At 33.0% G+C, this 21,551-nt stretch overlaps 1 protein-coding gene across 5 annotated transcripts in view; it reads left to right on the top strand.

Annotated features, from left to right (window-relative positions):
- Positions 1-21,551, top strand: part of LOC108734196 (tenascin-R) — a 190,977-nt gene that overhangs the window by 129,931 nt on the left and 39,495 nt on the right. For 4 of the 5 annotated variants that reach the window (XM_018465636.1, XM_018465634.1, XM_018465638.1 and 1 more), the window contains 3 exons: positions 13,852-14,017; positions 16,929-17,067; positions 19,408-19,553. In XM_018465636.1, coding sequence (XP_018321138.1) covers positions 13,969-14,017; positions 16,929-17,067; positions 19,408-19,553 — 334 coding nt within the window. In that variant the 5' untranslated portion in view covers positions 13,852-13,968. The remainder of the gene's footprint in view (positions 1-13,851; positions 14,018-16,928; positions 17,068-19,407; positions 19,554-21,551) is intronic. The other variant, XM_018465637.1, reaches the window with a different exon arrangement.

Here is a 21,551-nt window from a genome sequence, read left to right on the forward strand (position 1 = left end):
TAAATTATATATTGACCGTTCTGGTCCAACACTTTTTGCCATCTTTCTGGTAGTAGCATAATTCCACGCTCATAAAATATTTGGTCTTTGCTGGCAAAAAACTGATCGAGGAGGTTTTAGACCTCCTCATTTGAGGTGAAGGTTTTACCGTCTAAAAAATTTTGGAGTGACCGGAACAAATAATAATCCGATGGTGCCAGGTCTGGAGAATATGGTGGGTGTAGCATTGTATCCCATTCAAGCTGTAAAAGCTTTTGGCGAGTGACCAAACTTGTGTGAGGTCTCGCGTTGTCTTGGTGAAACACTACACCTTTCCTGTTGATTAGTTCTGACCTTTTCTGTTGAAGTGCATCATTCAGTTTGTCCAGCTGATGACAGTAGACTTCCGAATTAATCGTTGTGTTATCCGGTAAAAGCTAAAAAAAAACGATTCCTTTAAAATCCCACCAAACAGACAGCATCACCTTTTTTTGGTGAATATCGGCTTTGGAAATGGTTTGAGCCGGTTCATCTTTTTTGCTCCATGACCTCTTGCGTTTGACGTTGTTGTATACAACCCATTTTTCGTCCCCAGTGATGATGCGCTTCAAAAACGGATCATTTTCGTGACGTTTGAGAAGCGAATCGCAGACGTCAATGCGGCGACACAGATTTCTCTCTGTGAGAACATGGGGAACCCATACATCGAGCTTCGAGGATAATCCCAGGCCTTTCAAGTGGTCATAAACTGTTGAATTTGATAAATTTAACCTCAATCCGATCTCACGTGTTGTTATTCGCCGGTTCACATCAACTAATGCCTTTATCGCGTCTTTATCAGCTTCAACCGGCCTTCCCGAACGTGGTGCATCTTCGACATCAAAATTGCCGGATCGAAATTTAGCGAACCAGTTCTGGCACTGGCGTACTGTCAACACACCTTCTCCATACACATCAGTCAATTTCTTTCTGGCTTGAACAGCATTTTTACCCTTTCTGTAGTAAAACAGTAAGATATGTCGAAAATGCTGCTTATCGCTCTCCATATTTAAAAGGGCACCAACCAAAAACTACTGCGTAGAATTAATTGGAATTTTTCACACACAAGCCTTGCTATATAAGCTCTCAAAGCATATAAAAATTATACGGCTTAAATGTGAAGTTGGGTGCAAAAGAATACAATTAAATCCTCTGTCGGGAAAAAACGAAATGACTTTCCGAACAACCCTATAGTTTTCCACTATGGACAAAAATAAATTTACTTCATCTGTAAATAATTTAATTTGACCGACGATATAATTTAATGCGATTTTTCACGTGCGTGTTTTTCGGACGGGTTTCCCTGTGTAAAGAAAACACGAAACAATTTCTGTAGCTCAGGCTGCCATTAAAATGTAATAAGCATTTAAAGTTTCATTTACTGCATGCACTTTGAGATCAATATTACTGCGGTTTAAGACATTGCACCAGAATGCAGTACCATAAATTTTCTGTGGCCTACGAAAATAAATTTATTACAGACAATTATTGGCCCATCAGTAAAACACAGCGATATTTATGCCGAAGAAAATGCGCCAAGCGTTTAGAACCATGATACTACTTCAGGCAACAGAAACAGATAAAAAATAAACATTACCTACTACTTAAAATTGTTGCAGAATGTATAAAATAATAGATACATTTTTAAAATGTCGTTTTTATTATTTGCTAGTAGGTATGGTATGAAAATAAACAAATATAAAACAAAAATTTTGGTAAACAAGGGAAGTAAGGGAAGAGTGAATATAATGATAGCAAACAAAAAATTTGATTAAGTCGCTGATTTTCAGTATCTAGAAAGTTAGATAATTCAGGATGGAAGAAACAGTAAAGATATAAAACAAAAGACAGAGCAGGGTATCAAAAACAAATGAGCTACTAGTAGGTACGCTCGCGAAACGTATAATTTAAAAATTCGAAAAACATTGTTAAAGGCTTTGTACAGGTGCGAAACGTGTACGGCGAAAGTTAAAAATGACGAGGTAATAGAAAGAGTAGGAGAACATAGGGCGCTATGGAAGTCAATAAGAGGTAAGCGAGATAGGTTGACCTTCTCAGGCATGAAGGTCTAGTCAGAGACATATTAGAGCAAGAAACAGGAGTTATGAATAGTAGAGGTTGACCTAGATTATATTACTATTCAAGAGTCTTAGGACTGACGACTCTATGATGACCATTTAGTATTTGCTTAAGTTTCATGGAACTGAACTAAAACATAATGATAGGAAACGAAAAATTAGATTAAGTCGCTGATTTTCAGTATCTAGAAAGTCAGATAATTCAGGATGGAAGGAACACTAGAGATATAAAGGACAGTGCAGGGTATCAAAAACAAATAAGCTTCTAGTAGGTACGCTCGCGAAACGTATAATTTAGAAATTCGAAACGTATTGTTAAACGTGTGTCTAGTGCACGGCTTTGTACAGGTGCGAAACGTGGACGACGAAAGTTAAAAATGACGAGGTAATAGAAAGAGTAGGAGAACACAGGGCGCTATGGAAGTCAATAAGAAGTAGGCGAGATAGGTTGACCTTCTCAGGCATGAAGGTCTAGTCAGAGACATATTAGAGCAAGAAACAGGAGTTATGAATAGTAGAGCTTGACCTAGATTAGATTACTATTCAAGAGTCTTAGGACTGACGACCCTATGATGACCATTTACTATTTGCTCGAGGAGTTCCATGGAACTGAACTAAAACATTAAAATCCAAAATTCCACGGATCCCCTTTCGATACATTTTAAAATTTTAATGGTGCAAATGAAAGCACAGGTTATGTACGTACCAAAAAAAAAAAGAATATCGAATCAATTATTCGGATAGCAGTCGTATTCCAAAGTCGAATCCTTTCTGGTTATTTCCCAATTAAAATTACATCCCACATCCCACTCTTTAGCCATTGAAATAAGGTATCGATATTAGGCTCAGATCAGTCTCAATATTAGGACTTCCTTTAAAGGCCTGAACCAAAATAACCATATCAGGGCCACATCAGTATCAATAGAGCATGCGGTAAAAGAGTTGAGATAGGGTATCAACGTCAAGTTCAAATCAGCCTATTAAGGGTTGAAATAAGACACATTTGATAGTCTTTCCAATTTAGGATTACTTCTTATCTGAGAACACATCCTAGACCGTCACTTTAAGTTTCTAAATATATTTATAAACGCAAAACTGAATTTAAGTATTTGTGCTAAACCAATTATATTTAACTAGAGGGACCTAGCTAATGACTTCGTATTTTTACTTTGTTTCGAAATCAATTGTGTGACATTTTTTAAAAATACCACTACACTGTTAGTAGCTTAAAACGATGTGGACGAAACAAATGCCAATAATAATATAAATGCACTGTAACATATACCACGGGTATTCATGCTTAATTTTCTCATTTGTATTAATATTTTATTGAACCTTCTGATAGAAACGATTGTTGAAGAAATAAAAACATTAATTTTTAACTAACTAAGGTAGTTCTAGAGAAACATTTTCCTCTCAAAGATTTATAGGTTTTGTTTCCTTTTAATTAAAACGGCACCTGTGTTGATTTATTTACTTCGTTCTTTGACAATCTTATTACTTTTTAAGTTTCTTCATAAACTAGAGCCTGGAGTATTTGTTAGAATGTCTTTTGTTTGCGTTTTCTTCTCAAATGGGAAATTTTACATCTACTGTAATAACGAGTGCTAAAAATATGCTAAACGGGCTGACATACATATGGTGTACGAAACGTTGCATTGTCGTATCCCAACTATACACACGCTTTTGCTTTTTTGTCCAAAGTCAAATCATTTTTTTATGTCAATGTAGATTGCTATTTGGCACATCTCACGTGGCATATATTATGCATGAAGGATGTTGAAAAGAAAAATATTTCAGTTTAATGCCTTTAGAAATGATCAAAAAACTATCTTTCTTAAGATATATAAAAATACTACGTGTACTTTTTGTATTTAAAATAAATAATTGTTTACGAATGATAAAACTAAAACAAAATACTGGTATGCAAGGGAAGAAAAAATACAGAAAGATCGAATATGAAGATAGGAGACGAAAAATTAGAAGAAGTGGCTGATTTTAGGTATCTAGGAAGTCAGATAGGTCAGGGCGGAAGGAGTAGTAGAGATATAAAGCAGAGGATAGCGCAGGATCGAGTCGTATTCAATAATAAGAAGTCACTTTTATGCTTACGAACGATTAATTTAGAAATTCAAATAAGATCGCTAAAGGTGTATGTTTAGAACGCGGCGCTTTACGGGTGCAAAACACGAACGTTCGAAAGGTGCTGTTGCCGACGAAAGATATGGATACCGTGGGTAGAGAAGGTTAGAAATGAAAAGGTATTAGAAAAAGTAGGAGAACAGAGGACTATGGAGGTCAATAAGAAATAGGAAATAGACTGTATGTGTAGATACATAAAATTTAAAAATCATTTGTTTGAATTTAGCAAAGGTTAAGGTCAGGCACTTTTCGAGAAAATTTTTTTCGTGTTTGGAAAGAAGTCGATTTTCAAAGAACATGTAAAGAAGAGAAAACAGGGAAACTAATGGTCCTACTGAGAGCTTCTACCATCGAGAACGGTACAAAGAACCATATAGGTAGATATTTTTCTTATACGATTAAAACCTTAGCAAGCTAATGGAGTGTAATAAGTTTCTCTGAATGTAATGGAAACACCATAATTATTCTAGTGGCGGATCCGAGAATGGAGAAAGAGGGTGGCTTAAATGGGGAAATTTCCCGTCCCATGAGCTCTATGAAAAATATATATTGTGTTAGAGAAATCGAATTAAATTTGTCCCTGAATATCAAAAAAAAAGAAAGCAATAGCTACCTACAGTTTTGACGAAAAAAACCCTAAAAATGTACAATTCCTATAAAATATAAATATATTTTTTCACAAGAAAATATGTTAAATATTGTACCTACCATATTTCATAAATAATAAATTCAGATGTTGATTCCAATTCGGTCATTTAATGACTAATCAATAAAACAGTGTCTTATGACTCAACAACAGGGTTTTCAAAAGTATGTCAGCTTTTAAACACGACGAAGCACCCAAATGTTTGTGGGGATAATTGCATACTTGTACAAACAAACAAACAATAATTAGTACCAACAGGGCTGTCGTAAATAAAAAACAAAAGGTAGAACAACTACAAACCGAAAACAGAAAAAACGACACTTACAATGATTTGTTTTCATTAAATAAAAATTCGGAAAAAATATTCACATTTGTAGATACGATACAATTTTTTCGTACAGCTAGTTTTTAATGTCTCAAAGTCAGTTAAGATGCTACTATTAAGTCTCTAAATGCAGATATACCAGGTGATTTTTCAATAGATAATTTTACGTCAATGTTCATGTAACATCAAACGAAACAATTAAACATAAAAATTTAATCGAAGAATTCATTCAACGACTAAAGATTAGATATTAAACGAAAACGAAAACAAAAAAAAGAATTATGTTTTCGTCCATGGTAAAAGAATTGACAGTGTGACAATTGAGTAGAACAATTTCAGTACGTTGTGGAAGTAAGAAAAGAAAAGTTTTTATCGACTGAAAACAATTAATCAAAAGTTTCTGAAAGCAAGCTGAACCAACAACCACAAGACGCTGATATTTTTATTTTTTTTCTTGAACTTCTAGGTATTAGTTAATAAATTATTGGGCAAATTCAAGCTCAATAAATAATTAATAACTTTTAGTTTCCCAGGAACATTAGGTGTCTATTTCTTGACTTAGCGTTAGATTCAATTAGACAAGGTTTATTTTTGCTTCTTTCGATTTATAAACTTAATTAGTACATAGATGTTTACTGTTGCTTTATTTATTCGTTTTTCCAGTAAAATACCGTCGCTCATTTGAAAATCTAATCCAACAAAACTGATAAATATGAAGTTATGTCGTAGTACGTACCTATATACGCTATAAAACATTTGATTTAGTTAATAAAATATTTAAGCTTTTCGTAAATATTTTACGGACAAAAATTGTCGGAAGCGACACTTTTTTTATGTTGCGATTTGTCTTTTATACATACATACAAAAACACGCCATTATTTGTCTCGAGGGGCACACCTCTGGCCTGTGAATAGCCATGAAAAATATTGATGTAAACACGTAGGTAAATAGGTAGGTCATTTTTTTATACATTCATGTTAGCTACGACCAGCGAAAAACAATAGGACAACAGTTAAGTTATTAATAGAATAATTCGTGTGAAAAAAGCTTGTACTAGAAATTACTGTTACGATAACTACGCACAGGAATTAATAATTAACTACAACCCCCGCTTACACATTATATATGTACATTACTTTCTCCTTGTTTTACTTGACTAAAGCTTTCCACTTTATTTTCTATCACTTCTGAATGTTGTACTTACTTAAATTCTTATTTATATTATCCTTGTTTTGTGTAGATATAGTTTATGATGTACACCCAAAATTCCAAACCGTTGTGGAACAGCTCAAACCCGAATGTCAAAACTGACACCAAACGTTCGAAGTACTTTTCGCTATCAAAATTACCTTCTTCAAGGGTGGTCATAACTCATAAGCATTTAAATAGAAACTTTATTAAAATTCTTCACTGTACTTATTGCTTTAAAATAGTTAAGGATGTGGGTTGTTCTAGTTTTCATGGAAATTTTAGGTCAGGATAGGAAAGAGTGGAAGTGCGTGTCCAACCAGTCTTAGGACTGACGACTTTATGATGTTGAATATTATAAATGAGAATGTGATTTTGTTTGTTTGATTTATTGTTTGTCTGTTACAATTTCACGCCTTAACTACCCTACTAATCATCATGAAATTTGGTACACACATTGTCAGGGGTACCGAAAAGGACATAGGGTACTTTTTGATACGTATTTACAACATCAACACGAGCCAAGCCGCAAGTAAAACCTAACTGAAATTTTATTTTCTTGTTAAAAGAAAATTGTTAAAAAAACCCTTGTAGTTTATATTACAGTAGTTTATATATAATGAGATGAATTTCAAAGGTTCTATTTGGAGGCGCGGTAATGTACGTACGTATGTAGTTCAAGTATCAAGAAAAAGCAACTCCTGAATGATTTGTGAGCATAGTTATAGTCAAAAAAGACTTTTACAGCCGACTAATAAATTAGCCGTTAGTGGCTTCCGTTTTAATGAGGAGGAGTGTAGAATTTCAGAGTACCTACGTACTGAACATTAACTTTTTTTAGAGACGCGAATTATTGTCAACTACTCATGTGTATTCGCTTAACAAAGACATGTGCCTTATGTTGAACCTGATGCCTCGCAAATTGAACCAATTGCAAACCAAAAACAAATAAGTGTAGTTAAATTAAATATAAATGGAATTATTTATTACTAGTAGCCAATAGAACAATAGAAAATCAATTCTGTTTGTGGAATATCCATTAAGAAAATGCCATCAATTTAATATCGTAATGGGAAAATAACGTAGATGATTTTAAAAGAATTTGAAAGAAGAATCACATTTCCAATTCTATCTAATTAAAAAATCACTTTGTGTTTGTGTATTTAGATGCTCGTTATAAGCCATTCGTTTCACTGTACAAATATTATTTTCAAGTTCCATATCTCTAACAGAAAAATGGAAATCCCTTGCGACCCTGTTTCTAACACGGCAGTTTTTGTTGGAAAATGTTATATCTACGAAAAGAAAATTGAAATTTGAAACAGGCAGAAAAACTTAACAGAACGTATACATTTATAGTTTCGAAGTCAAAAGTAAAAACTATTCATTTTTATCCTCTAGGTTTCCCGATATTTTTTTGTAGCTAGAAAAAATATAAAAATATCTCACTCAACTCCACTAACGCCACGTGTGCACCTGCATATATAACTTATCGATAATCTATACAACGTACATACATCATCCAAATGATATTGTATTCTTCGAAATGGGAAACCGGGAAACTGAAATAATCACGCAAGTTACAGACACAAGGCCCTGACGTACTAAAAAACAGACAATTTGACAAAACAACCTCAACAAAAACAAAATAACTCATTCAAATATATAAGGACTTATTCAATTTCCCTACTGAAGGTATTAGAAAAATCAAGGTCAAATTAAGGGTAACAATCACCCTTTTTATGTAAATACACTGTTTACAACACGCAAGGCGTTCCAGGACCTTTTGGGATTCCTAAGACAATTTACATTATTCATTTTTGATACGCATAAAGTCCAATTTAAAAAAAAAAAAACGTTTACCGATCTACACCTCGAGCCAAGAAACAATTTCCAAAGGTTCATAACCTCCCTTCGCGAATAATGGAATTAAAGAAGGACATTCTTTATTAAAATTTCAGTTAGGTTCTGGTCCCTTTCTATGTACACCACTTTTGTAATAACCCTAATGATAGGAATCGTTTTGAAGATGCTCAACAGAGGATAAATGTGTCCACCCTGGATGAGAAAGGGTTTATACGAACTTTTGTAATTTTGGGGTATCGAAACGATAATGGATTGAGGTCAACGGGTCAACAGATGTTACGAACCTTCTGAGGAACGAAATGCTTTGCATATTTTCTGTTACGATTTGTAAGAATGAAGTTGAAGTTCTGAGTGGAGTAGAGCATTCGGGAAAGATTTTTAAAAAGTTTATTTCACAAGGAAGACGAGTAAAAGATTAATTAAGAATTATTTATTGATCAATGGTATTTATTTTCACTTTTAAGGAATAAAAGATTGAACAAATTTTTCAAATTTAAGATGGTATTTTTGCAAAATAAAACAAAAATAAATTGCCTGTACTTACCTATTGTCACTGTGCAGTATGACGATTAAATATTGCCTACATATTTTCTCTTTCAAAGTACCTGTTGGATTTGATTTGATGGAACGCTTACAATAAACCGAAAACTATTTAAACATTCAAATAAATGCTTTATTCACTTTATTTTGCTTCTAATTAAAAAATGTAATCAATATCTACGTGCATGGTTTATACTCTAAAAACAATCTCTTTCATTGCCGTTTCCAATCCATTAAATCGTTTGTAAATTTCGCAATTAATATTGTTGATAAAATTGAAAATCATATACATTTAAAACCATAACTTTTTGACAGCCATGGTGTTTTGTTTTCAGTACGTATAGATATAAATATAGATAATAATGTAGTGGATAAAATATACCACATATAAGAAAAGGAAGTCACTTTTATGCTCGTGAACGGTTAATTTAGAAATTCGAAAAAGATTTTTAAAGGTGTATGTTTGGAACGCGGCGCTGTACGAGTGCGAAACATGGACGGTGGGCGCCGCGAAGAAGAAAAGGTTAGAAGCGTTCGAAATGTGGTGTTATAGGCGAATGATGAGGATATCGTGAATAGAGGAGATTAGAAATGAAGAGATATTAGAAATAATAAGAGAACAGAGGACTTTATGGAAGTCAATATGAATTAGGCGAGATAGATTTGTAGGACACCTTCTCAGGCACGAAGGTGGGAGACACATTAGAGGCAGAAACAGGAGTTAAGAGGAGTAGAGGTAGACCTAGATTAGATTAGGTACTGTTCACAAATAGTTAAGGATATGGGATGTTCTAGTTTTTGGGAAATGCGAAGATTAGCTCAGGGTAGGAAGGAGTGGAGTTGCGTGTCCTACCAGTCTTAAGACTGACGATGTAAATACACAATTCATTAAACTATATTAAGCACTTTAAATTCTAGCAGGACCCTAGTAAGTAATATATTGATGTTTATTACGAGAAATACAAAACTCCATGTCTAGCTGGCAACAATTGCAATCAATAAGCTCCCGTTGACTTGCGTCTCCTACTTCCCGTTGCCACAGAAGCCTAGAAATCTGATATAAATCCAATTACTCCCCGTTTATTGCATATTCCAAACTAGTGTATGTAGATTCATTGAAATACTATTACCTAGGAGATACAGCGGAACACAGAATAGTGGAAGTCTGTAAAATGATCGTGAATTTATTGTGATATTTTATACATACATACGTATATCAATACTCCGTGACTTCACCCGGGGAAAAGGTAGCCTAAATCACTTCCGACAAACCTTATTTTTAAGTATTCAAAGCTTTTTCCGAGAACAAAATATTTACTCTTAAATGCTCCATTGAACCAATATGAAAATAGGAGACAAAGAACTGGAAGAAGTCACTGACTTTCGATATGTAGGGAGTCGGATAGCTAAGGGTAGAAAAGGCGCTAGTTATAGAACAAATAATAGCACAGGGTCGGATTGCATTTGCTAATAGAAAATACTTCTGTGCGTAATTAGAAGGATGTTAGAAATGTGGAAGTATTAGAAAAGAAGTAGGAGAAGTTAATAAGAAGGTAAAGAAGTTAGAAACATACTTATTAAAAGTAGAAATAGAAGTTAAAAGAGGTAGAAGTAGACCTAGATTTGATAACTGTTTGCATGTAGATGAGATTAAACTATTCTTTAGAGTGAAGACCTTTTGATGGTTAATTTCTACAAAAAAATTTTGCAAATGTCCTTAGGGCAACACTAATTTTCTGGATCAGCAAAGGGATACTCACTTAGTACATTCCCTGCCAAAACTTCATGGTTAATTATAATAAAGATTATTCTTACAATTGCTTATAGATGGTCTCAATCTCAAACTTAAAACGACATTTCGGTTGTCAAAACCTTTTATACAGAATTGTCAATTATATTATATACTAGAACCTATAGTAAATTTTAAAAGTTTGACCGCTGTAGTTTAATTGTGTACCTACACCTATCTTTTTCGTTTCTTTGTGTTTTTCTTTAAAATCCTACACGCTCATTGTTAGTACATTAGTATTATAATCAATAACGTTAACAAAACGAACGGCTAGTTAAGCAGTTGAAAGGGCTTTATACAGTATGTATGTACAGTGTTTAGTTATAAACCTAGATACATGTATGTGCTAAAATGAATATTCATTAAATAGTAATGGAATACAGCTTACTGCGCATTGTTTCATGTGTATTTAGGTTCGTGTCATGTGAACAACTGCGGAATTGTTATTAAATTTGTAACTATATAAGCTACATTTGAATTAATTACTTTTACGGAATTAGAAACGAACTTCCTTTGTTTGAAACGAATCCAATCAGCGGGGCTAGCTTAAAAAGTGGAAATTGTTTCCAAAAGAGGTAATATAAAATGAATTGCGTCAGTTTCTTCTTGAAGCAAAGACAACTCAATGTTGGTTTATACAAAACTAGTGACCCGCCCCAGCTTCGCACGGGTGCAATGCTGACACTAAATATATTTTTGTTTTGTTTAGATTATTATCGAAAAGGGGAAATCTTCAAAAGATACCCCCTAAACATACTAAATATACTGCAGAATGTCTTTATATACAACATTCACAGTATTTTTGTCATTAGACAATACAAACCGGCCGGTACCGCCGCAACCGCTATGTCCCTGCATTTTAAATCTGTAATATCTTCGAAAATATTCATTTAAATTAGATGCTGTAAAGGGACATATTGATCTATATTAAATGCAGAATGTATTTAAGGTACTTAATTGGATAAGAATTAATGCTGTATTGCTTACAATCGCTTCGTAAATAAGTCATTATTTCTCATAAAAAGTAAAGGATAAAAATGGTTATTGTGGGTTATCCCTAAGAGATAGACATATACCATCCCGGACTTTTTTGTAGACCCTTTTAAGATGTACAATATTGTAGTACATTATTTTGATCTATCTCGTAGGGTTCAGCCAGCGTTTGCAATGTAAGCGCAAAAAATGTGTTTATTTACGACATCACATTAGAAACCTCTAAAATTATCAGTGTTTCTCTACTATATTATACATGTATTATACATATAAACCTTCCTCTTGAGCCACTCTATCTTTTAAAAAAAACCGCATCAAAATCCGTTGCGTAGTTTTAAAGATTTAAGCATACATAGGGACAGACAGCGGGAAAGCGATTTTGTTTTATACTATGTAGTGATTATTGTAAAAATAATATTAAAATAAAATGAAAATCTTGTAGATGATTTGACTATAAAGGATATATTTAATCCACTGAATTTAAAACGAAATATAACAAAACCAATACTTACCTACATTATTTAAGTCGAATTAGTTTTAACAAAAAAAATTACAGTTCAATCCTACTCATATTTACTACCTAACTATTACATCAGTAGACATATGAAACATCTTGAAGATGAATGAAGAAATAAATCACTTTTATGATCATATATCTACTACATACCTACGCCATTTGACTTAAGGACTTAAGGCTTATCCTTAAATCCACAGAACTCACTTTATTACAGATTGTCTTTCTTCGCCATTGTGTTTCAAATCAAATGAAAAATACAGCTCGCATTCGAACATACCATCCCGTCCTGACCATAAAACACAATAAAACCTCCATAGCACTTTAATTGCATGTATCCCTCAGTGCTTACCACTAAACAGATAAGAAAGGTTAAATACGTTTCGGATTTATCAACGTTTTCATTGCTCCGCAAAGCTAAAAATATCGTTAAAATTTTATGCTGTAATAGATAGCGCGTAAGTAGGTGCTTCCCCGACATATGTGGGTTTTATCAGTGTTTAGACTTTAGACATTTTGTGACATTGTTGTACCTGCTTCTACGTATTTGAAATTCAAATGTTAACCCTTTAGGGGACTAAATATGATAACGTAATTGTATGGTCTCCAATATTATACAATAGGCGCGATTACATTCTGGTCTCCAATACAATGATATAGAGGCACAATTACATTATAAGCTTCTGGTAGGTTAATTATTGAAACTACCAGACGTTAATCGCGATTAGATCTCATCAGCGCGCCATAGACAGTCTCAATAAACCTCCTACCAAATAAAAGCAAGTTGACATGATTGATATGTTGTCAGACAAAGGCCTTACTGAGGTATCCAGATCGATTCGGTCGGTGCCTTAACGAGATTGTCTGTGGCGTGCTGATGATATCGAAATCGCCATCTACGTTTGATGGTCTCTGTAAATTATTGAACAAGAAGTTTTATACTGTTCTTATTAATTTTGTTTACGTACTTATTCGAACAGAATCCCAATCCTTAATGTTTAACCCTTAATTTTTATCGATTTAGTCAGAGTTTTTTGGCTTAGTTTTAAATTTACTCCAAATAGGAAGAATTACTACGTACGCACCGTAGAAAATTTCTGTCAACTCATGTAAAAGATGTACTTTGCAAATATTATTATTAAGCTTAATGAAGATTTACAGTTAATAATTGGTAGTAACGAAGCAAAAAATTTAAAATACAATGTACTTAATTAATTTTCTCGAATCGCATTAAACGTTAAAATTCCTCTCTTTACGTTAAATAAGGGATGAAAACGAAAATTTATACGCAGGTTAATTAAAGGTGTATTAATCATAAATTACGCCAGTTTTCTTATCCTAGGATATAATACAATAGAAAGCGCGGGATGCTTTATGGTCCTTATTATCCTCTGTATCATTAAAATTTATAGCATCGTATTATTTATTCTTAAGCAAACCCATATCACAAAAATAAAAAAATTTATACCAAAGGCAATAAATTATATACCTAGTAGTGCAGTTGTAACCAATTGAATGTAAATGTACTTGTTAGATATTACTGACATTAATGTAAAATTACAACCCTAGTTATAATTTTCACACTTTTTTATTACATTAACAGTTACTGTTTCGCAATTTTGTGACTTCTTCAGGAGTTACAGTAATACATAGCATCTCGACGTTAGCTTTCTGTTATTATCGTTACTATACATTTTAATATGTAGGTACAATTAAAATTGTTTGACAAAGTATTTTGTCTCTTGTTTCAGTTCTGTCCACTTAATCGTCGCTAACATCATATCAGGGGAAAGGTTTTAATTTCGGAGACCTGTAAGAGAAATTGGCGCCATGCTGAAGTTGGCATCATCAGCTGGTTTAGGCTAATAATGATCTTATTGGCTGCAATTGCTATATTACAAAGTGCAGTTACTGCAGGTAAGATATTTTTCTATTTTCCTAAGGGTCATACATCTTAACCTAACCTAATATAGCATTTCCATCCTGCCAACTTATAACGCGAATACTGTAGGTAAATGCCTGCTATTGTGGATTAACTGATTATTGTAGCCCTTTCCAATACGGCGATCAAACTGTATAAATTAAACATTAAAAAGGTTAAAGTTTTATTGAAGTCCCTTCAACTTTAAACACATATTTGCATTTTAATCTAGTTAAGCTTTTGCTAAGGTTAAACAGTAGTTAAAAATTTAATTGTATTATTGTACTCTTGCATTAGTTTGAATGTAGTTAGCAAAAATTTGAATATTAATGCTTTGTATCGCGCTTGGTCGTGACAGCAAATCTACTTTTAAAAATTAATGTGCAACCTTCGTAGTATCAAAAGCATTTACCACAACTTTTTAATATAGGCACTGTATACCTACATAATTACTTTTAAAAGGTCAAACTCTTTTTAATTTTCCCTAGAATTAAATTATGTGTAGGTATATTTCGACATTCAGGAGATGCGGGAGTTACACTGTTAAAAGATTAGTGTTGCACAGAAAATAGTAAATAATAATAAATAGACGAAGAATTAAATGAAGTGGCTAATTTTCGATAATAAAAATATAAAATAGAGGATAGCACAGGGTCGAATCGCGTTTAAGAAAAAAAGAGACTTCTATGCCCGCGAACGGTTAATATAGAAATTCAAACTGGATTGTTAAAAGTGTATGTCTGCAACACGGCGCTGTACGGGTGCGAAACATGGACCGCACTCGCAGCGGAAAAGAAAAGATTAAAAGCCCTCGAAATTTGGTGTTACAGGCGAATGATGAGAATAGTCTGGAAGAACGAGATATGAGGAGGTATTATAAAAAATATAAAAACAGAGGGCTTGTTAGAGATACATTAGAAGCAGAAACAGGAGTTAGCAGAAGTAGAGGTAGACCTAGATTGGATCAGTTTTCCAAATATTTAAGGATGTCGGATATTTTAGTTTTAGGGAAATGCGAAGATTAGCTCAAGATAGGAGAAGGTGGGGGTAAACGTGCAACCATTCTTAGGACTGACGACTTTATGAATATGATTTGACAAAACATTAGCTAACCAAATATACTCTAAATGCTAGAAATCCGTTGAAAATGTTTCGTCACTTTTTGAAACCGTGAAAAATGAAGTACTTTTAAAATGTTCTAAAAAAGTGTTAAATAGTTTTTGGGTTTATTTAGTGTTAAATAGTTAAAAACAAACAAAAAGGAAATTCTTAATACAATCCAGAGCGTTGGTGAAAGCGGTGAATATCCTTGCAGTGTAAAGAGGGTTAGTTTTTTTTTGCGTTAGAGTTTTAAATATTTACTGATTATCTTCACGTGAATTACAAAAATTTCTTGTTGGAGATTTCTTTGTTCTGTTCTGTGGAAATATAATAGAACGGGTGTACTTTTGTTTCAATTATGCATCTTGTTTGCAAGAGTTTGGAAACAAAGGAATTTTTCAAAAAGCTATTTCAGTAAACGACGCTAAAAGGCATCTCATTATTGTGACGCGGCCAGGATGTAATTTACGTTCTTTTTTTTGGACTCTTTTAACTTGGTTCTTTAAAATTACAGTTAATTTGAACGTTACTAACAAGGTACTACGTAAATTCTGTTTTCAAAACTTTAACTTGATAAGGCGAACGTCCATGCTAGCTGCTTTCCCCGAGGGTTTCATTCTTATAGCAATCTACAGTTGCATATTTTTATGATAGTTTACTACAGAAAGGAAAGGGAACAGCATTTATGACATAATGGGTAGGTATATATATTTTATGTATTTCCCAGCCTATTCGGTACGATAACCTACCTATCTACAACAATGAAACAAACAAAAATATATTTTTGTGCAATTTATGAGAAATCCCTAGCTTTTTGGAGTCTCGAAATTGATGATTGAAAACATGATTAATAATGACTATTTGATTATTATTTCTAACAAAATAAAAAAGGCACTAATCTATCTCCCTTAACTATTGGTTAATAGTAAACAAATAATTTTTTATCTAGCTACATTGCTGTAAGTAAATTCTAACATAAAGACTTCGTTATTGAATAAAGTAGTTTTAATTATTAGTCTGCTAGTTTATTGATCGGTTAAAGTCAAGAAATTTTGTTATTTTTTCCAAGTACTTATATTACTAGTACGTTTTCGAAAGTAGGCCATTTCATCCCCAAAGGGAAAACCATCCCTTTTATACCTAAATATAGATGACTGCTGTGACGTCTACCTACTACGTATGATATTGCGAAGCACCTCTTTCATAAATTACATTTAGATTTTTTGATTTTATTCATTCTTAACACTTTTTTTTATACATTTTAATAAAGCTGTAAGTATCACTATCTTAATTTACGTAGTATCAAATTGTAGCATAAATCGTTTGTATAATGATTTTTATAAAACTGACCATTTATAACTTGGAGCCTATTTTTTCAATTATTTTGGGTTCAGTTGGGATGTCATTCCATCGGATTATACAGATTATCTGGCAAGAAGGGTTGAAATTTTAACTACGAAATATTCGCAATTACTTAATGTCCTCGCATTTTTGGTGACAATTCGTATAAAAATGTAACCCTCATATATGTATTTAATCTTTTTAAAACTACCCAAACGTTATTTCTGAACAGTGTGCGTGTGAAAATAAATTTTCAGAATTGCTCCTACTTTATCGTGATGAAAAAATTTTAGAGTAGAAAATATTAAGAAAAACACCTTGCGAGTTATGGGCAAAGTTTGTGTAAACCATCAGTGTATCTTTTTACTGATGTTTTCCCTTATATACAACCCCCATATACGTGCATATAAATACTAACACCTCTACGAAAAATACGGTACCTATTTCACTTTCTTTTTGTTCCAGGATCAATGCCAGCTGGGCCTGGAATTCCAGAAAATATCACCGTCACTTTTCTCACACCGACGTCGGTTAGAGTTTCTTGGGCAACAACCGTTGATAACGTAGACAAGTACGACGTGACTTACAAGCCAACAGGTGCTAGGTGAGTAGCTGTGGAAATTTTATTTATTTACAAAATTCAATGAATAGGCACGTTTAAAATAGACAAGAAGTCTGTATTGGAGTTGAAATCTATTCGTCGCTCCTTTCATGTACATACATATAGGAAAAGCTGCGAAGAAAATGAAATAGTTTGATGTCAGATTTTCCTCTCATTGTAATACGCGAAATATGCAAGCCGCGGTTTTAATTAACCAAAGCCTCTTGTACGTTTGGTGGCTGGAAAATTTTCGTTTTCTATTTTTTAAATTTAAATCTCCCGTGGATAGTAAAATAAGATTTAGAAGTAGAACTAGCTTCTGAATCCATCAAGAGAAAGTGATGTAACAATTTATATGTAAATTATCATTTTCTCGTTCGCCATGCTTTTCACACGTCAGCATACATAACAAATGTTTATATCTCCGGATATAACTTTAAACAACGTCAACAGATAATAGACTCTATCAGTACTCTGAAAAATTAGTAGCTAATCTAAATGGTTATTATGAAGATATTTTGTATAATTTTTCCAAATTTGCAACAAAAAGACGATATTTAAACATAAACATATCCGGGAAAAATTTCACAAATAGTGTAAGGAAAACAAATACAAAACCAGTCTTAGTATTAGTCTTGGTGTTGCTTATTAGATCTTGGTCTTACTCAAATACTTTTAGTCTTTGTCTTACTCTTGATCTTGCTGATACAGTATCGGTCTTCGTCTTGGTCTTGCGTGTTAAATCTTGACTTGCTCATTTAATCTAATACTTTTAAAAATCCTAAGCATAAATTTTTCTATTTGCCGACACAATGCTGAAATGTTCTGTCATGGCATTTAAAGGAAATAGTGACGATAGCAGTGAAAACTAAAGAAATTACCCGTCTTCCAACGCATAAATTGACCTTTTAGCAAAGAAAATAGTACATGGTACTTCAGAAAAGGTAAAAAAGTCGAAAAAAATTAGTTTGTCTCTAAATTTCAACCATGTGTTAAAGAAAGAACACATACTCCGAGAACATTCCTGTAGATTCCTCTTTTTAAACAGTAACAAAGTTTGTTTTTTTTTATATATTTAGTATTAAAGTCTACGGAAGTCGAAAAGAAATAGGCAAGATAGGTTAGTAGGACACCTTCCCAGACATGAAGGTCTAGTCAGAGACACATTAGAGGCAGAAACGGAAGTTAGAAGGGGTAGAGGTAGAACTAGCTTAGATTACTGTTAGTAAAATAGTTAAGAAGGTGAGGTGTTCTAGTCTTAAGGAAATGCGAAGATTAGCTCAGGATAAGAAAGAGTGGAGGTGCGTGTCCAACCAGTCTTAGGACTGACGACCTAAAATCTAATAAATCAAACTAAAGAAAATATTATATTAAAGCTGCTTAAAATAGTCTGACTTATAAATCCATCGGAGGTAATAATGTTTTGTTGTCTAGCGTATTCGGTTTTGGTCTTGTATATTCGGTCTTAGTTTTAGTCTTTGTCTTGTTCGTTCGGTCTTGGTTTGGTCTTGTTAATATGAAAAATTGAGATATCCAAATGATAAGACCAGAAGTGACTGTAATTTGATCCATGTGTCTTTTGAACTAACTTTTTATGACCCGCCTTAATCAGACGACTAATAATATCTAATCAAACAAAGCTCTAAAGCTGTAGAAGGAAGGGTGTTGGAATTTAACGTATAATAAGGACAATTCCGTCTCCTTGGATCAGTTTAAACCGTTTGAGTTAATTTCGACGTAGATTTTGCCAGATTTAGATAATGAAATTCAATACGGGTTTCTTGAGCAAAGTGCGTGAATTCAATTTGCAAGTTTATTCAACAAGCTGTGCTACCAAATCCTTAACACAACAAAATGGTTTAAAAGACGTCCTTGTTCTAAACTTCATTTCATTTCAAACAGTTTCTCTAAAACTGTGCGCTTTCCAATGTAAAATTGATAATGACGTCAATGCATAATACACAGCCGTTTATTTTCATTTTAAAATTAAATGAAGAACAAGTATACTATAACATAAAGCTCCCAATCATTGGGATCAGCTTTCCATTCCATTAGCGTTTTTAAAACGAAAGACAGATCCTTGCATCTGATGCATTTTGAAAAAAAAACACCATCAACATCCGCAACCTCGTCTTCCAAAATTGATTCTACTATAGTTGATGATGATATTTACAAACTTTTCAATTCAATAAAAACCACAATAATATCTTGAAGAATGTCAATATTCCAACATTGTCTGCTTCTTCCTTCTACTGGAATTCTGCTTTCTCTACTTTACCTTCAAACGCAAACAACATTATCGATCTTTGAATAAGTTATTGCTACAATGACCCGAGTTATTAGTTACAGGGTGGTTGCTGTAGTGGCTGGTAACTCGGATGCTCTCACTCTAACAGGATTGAAAGCGGACACCCAGTATCACCTCACAGTTTCTGCTATTTGGGCAGGAAAGCGATACAGAAGCAGGCCAATCGTCTTCCGAACACTTGGTAAGTTTTTATGCCTTTCGTTGTTTTTACAATCTATAAAACAGTTTCCTGAACTTAATCAATTTATTTATTAATTTAGGTACTGATTTATTTTTAAAAAATATTTTTTTTCTATTCTAAATCCTTGCTGAATCAGTAGGCTATCGTATGAGAAAACAATTTGTTGTTGTATTCCAAAAATTATTTAGGACAACCAAACAAACATGCACACAAACATTGAACATTAACAAATTTCTGACAATGCCAATTGATAGTAGCGTTTTGAACGATAACTGAATGCAAAATTTATTTGGTTTGTACGTATTTTAATCCTCACATTAATCAAATAGAAAATGGAACCTCGTGACTGATAAATGAATGGTCACGAACAACATAATACCCACCTTGACTCGTTTAATAATTCATTGATACGAATTACAACAATACATGCCTGCAAAATGCACATAAATATTTAAGCCAATACATTGCTGCAGTAACGTTTTATTATTTAATAGCTGTACCCGTCCAAATTTGACATTTTAACTGGAAGACATCGAAATATTCCCGGTTTTTATATTAATGTGAAAATTCATTTTCGATTTTCTATCCACTAATAATGAAGAAAAATATTTGTTGCTGTTGTCACACCCGTTGAAATGAATTTTCACAATAATATTTCATATTAACCACTATTAGTGTTCTTGGTGTTTATTAAAAAAATGTATTTAAACTGTGCGTAAGGTTATTTAATTCTTCAATCAGACATTTTAAAGGTGTATCATCAGAGGAGATAGCTACACCAACTTCCATACATCCTGATGATTATCTTCCCTCATATTTTGAATTAATATATAAAACTATATTTAGTGGTATACTTGAAACTCTTAATAAGTTCGTCTAATATTTACTGTAGTTCCAAAATCGGCGGAATAACTGAAAGTAAGAAAAACTTTATTGCTCAAGGTAAATTTCCTCGAAAATACGTGTTCGTATATAGGCGAGACATAAAGTTAATGGAAAAGTTGCTTCCTAGGAAATTCAGTGATAAAACTGCATCTAGGGAATGGTGTTCGAAAGTGCCATCAAATAATCCACATACGAAAGTTGAAAAGAGTTGTGGAAAATTGGAAAAATAAAATAAAATCTAAAGAATCACCACGCCAGCGCTTGTACAAAATCTGTTTCATAATATTGCCCTAATTGTACAATTTTGTAAAGTTGTTTTTTGGTAATCAAAAAGAATAGGCATTTATTTGCTACAACATGGTAAATATATTATCGATTGTGGGTTAATTATTTATTGAAAAGGTAAATGTACTGAATTATCAATAAATGTACTGTTTTTTTGCCCTTATTGTACAATGGCAATCAATCGGAAACAATTGTAGAATATTAACGTTTACTTCAAAAGCTACACTTTTATAAATAATTAATTATTTATTGATTGATGATTTAATGTTTGAGAAAACGAGTTGATGATTTTTTTATTTTTTTATTACTAATTTAATCACTTCCAACCATTCAAATCAGAATATACATACATATAAAGAAAAGTGTTTGTTTCGTTGTTAGAGATTGCGTTTGAAAGTACAAGCAAATTTTAAATTTTTTCCATGAGGAAGATTGTAAATGATATATGTTATGGTATATTTTGAGTTATATGGATGGAATAGTGACAAAAATATAAAGATGTATACAGTAGACACAATAGACTTCCCTTGAAACGCTAGGGATACCTCATTATCATAAGGTCATCAGTCCTAAGACCAGGTTGGACACGTACCTCCACTCTTTCCTATCCTGAGCTAAACTTCGCATTTCCCTCTAGAACAACCCACATCCTTAACTATTTGCGAACAGTACTCTGATCTAGGTCTACCTCTACCCCTCCTAACTCCTGTTTCTGCCTCTAATATGTCTCTGACTAGACCTTCATGCCTCAGAAGGTGTCCTACCAACCTATCTCGCCTATTTTTTATTGACTTCCATAGAGTCCTCTGTTCTCCTATTCTTTCCAAT

This window comes from Agrilus planipennis, unplaced genomic scaffold (assembly GCF_000699045.2).
Source record: "Agrilus planipennis isolate EAB-ADULT unplaced genomic scaffold, Apla_2.0 scaffold7, whole genome shotgun sequence".
NCBI classification, from domain to species: domain Eukaryota; kingdom Metazoa; phylum Arthropoda; class Insecta; order Coleoptera; family Buprestidae; genus Agrilus; species Agrilus planipennis.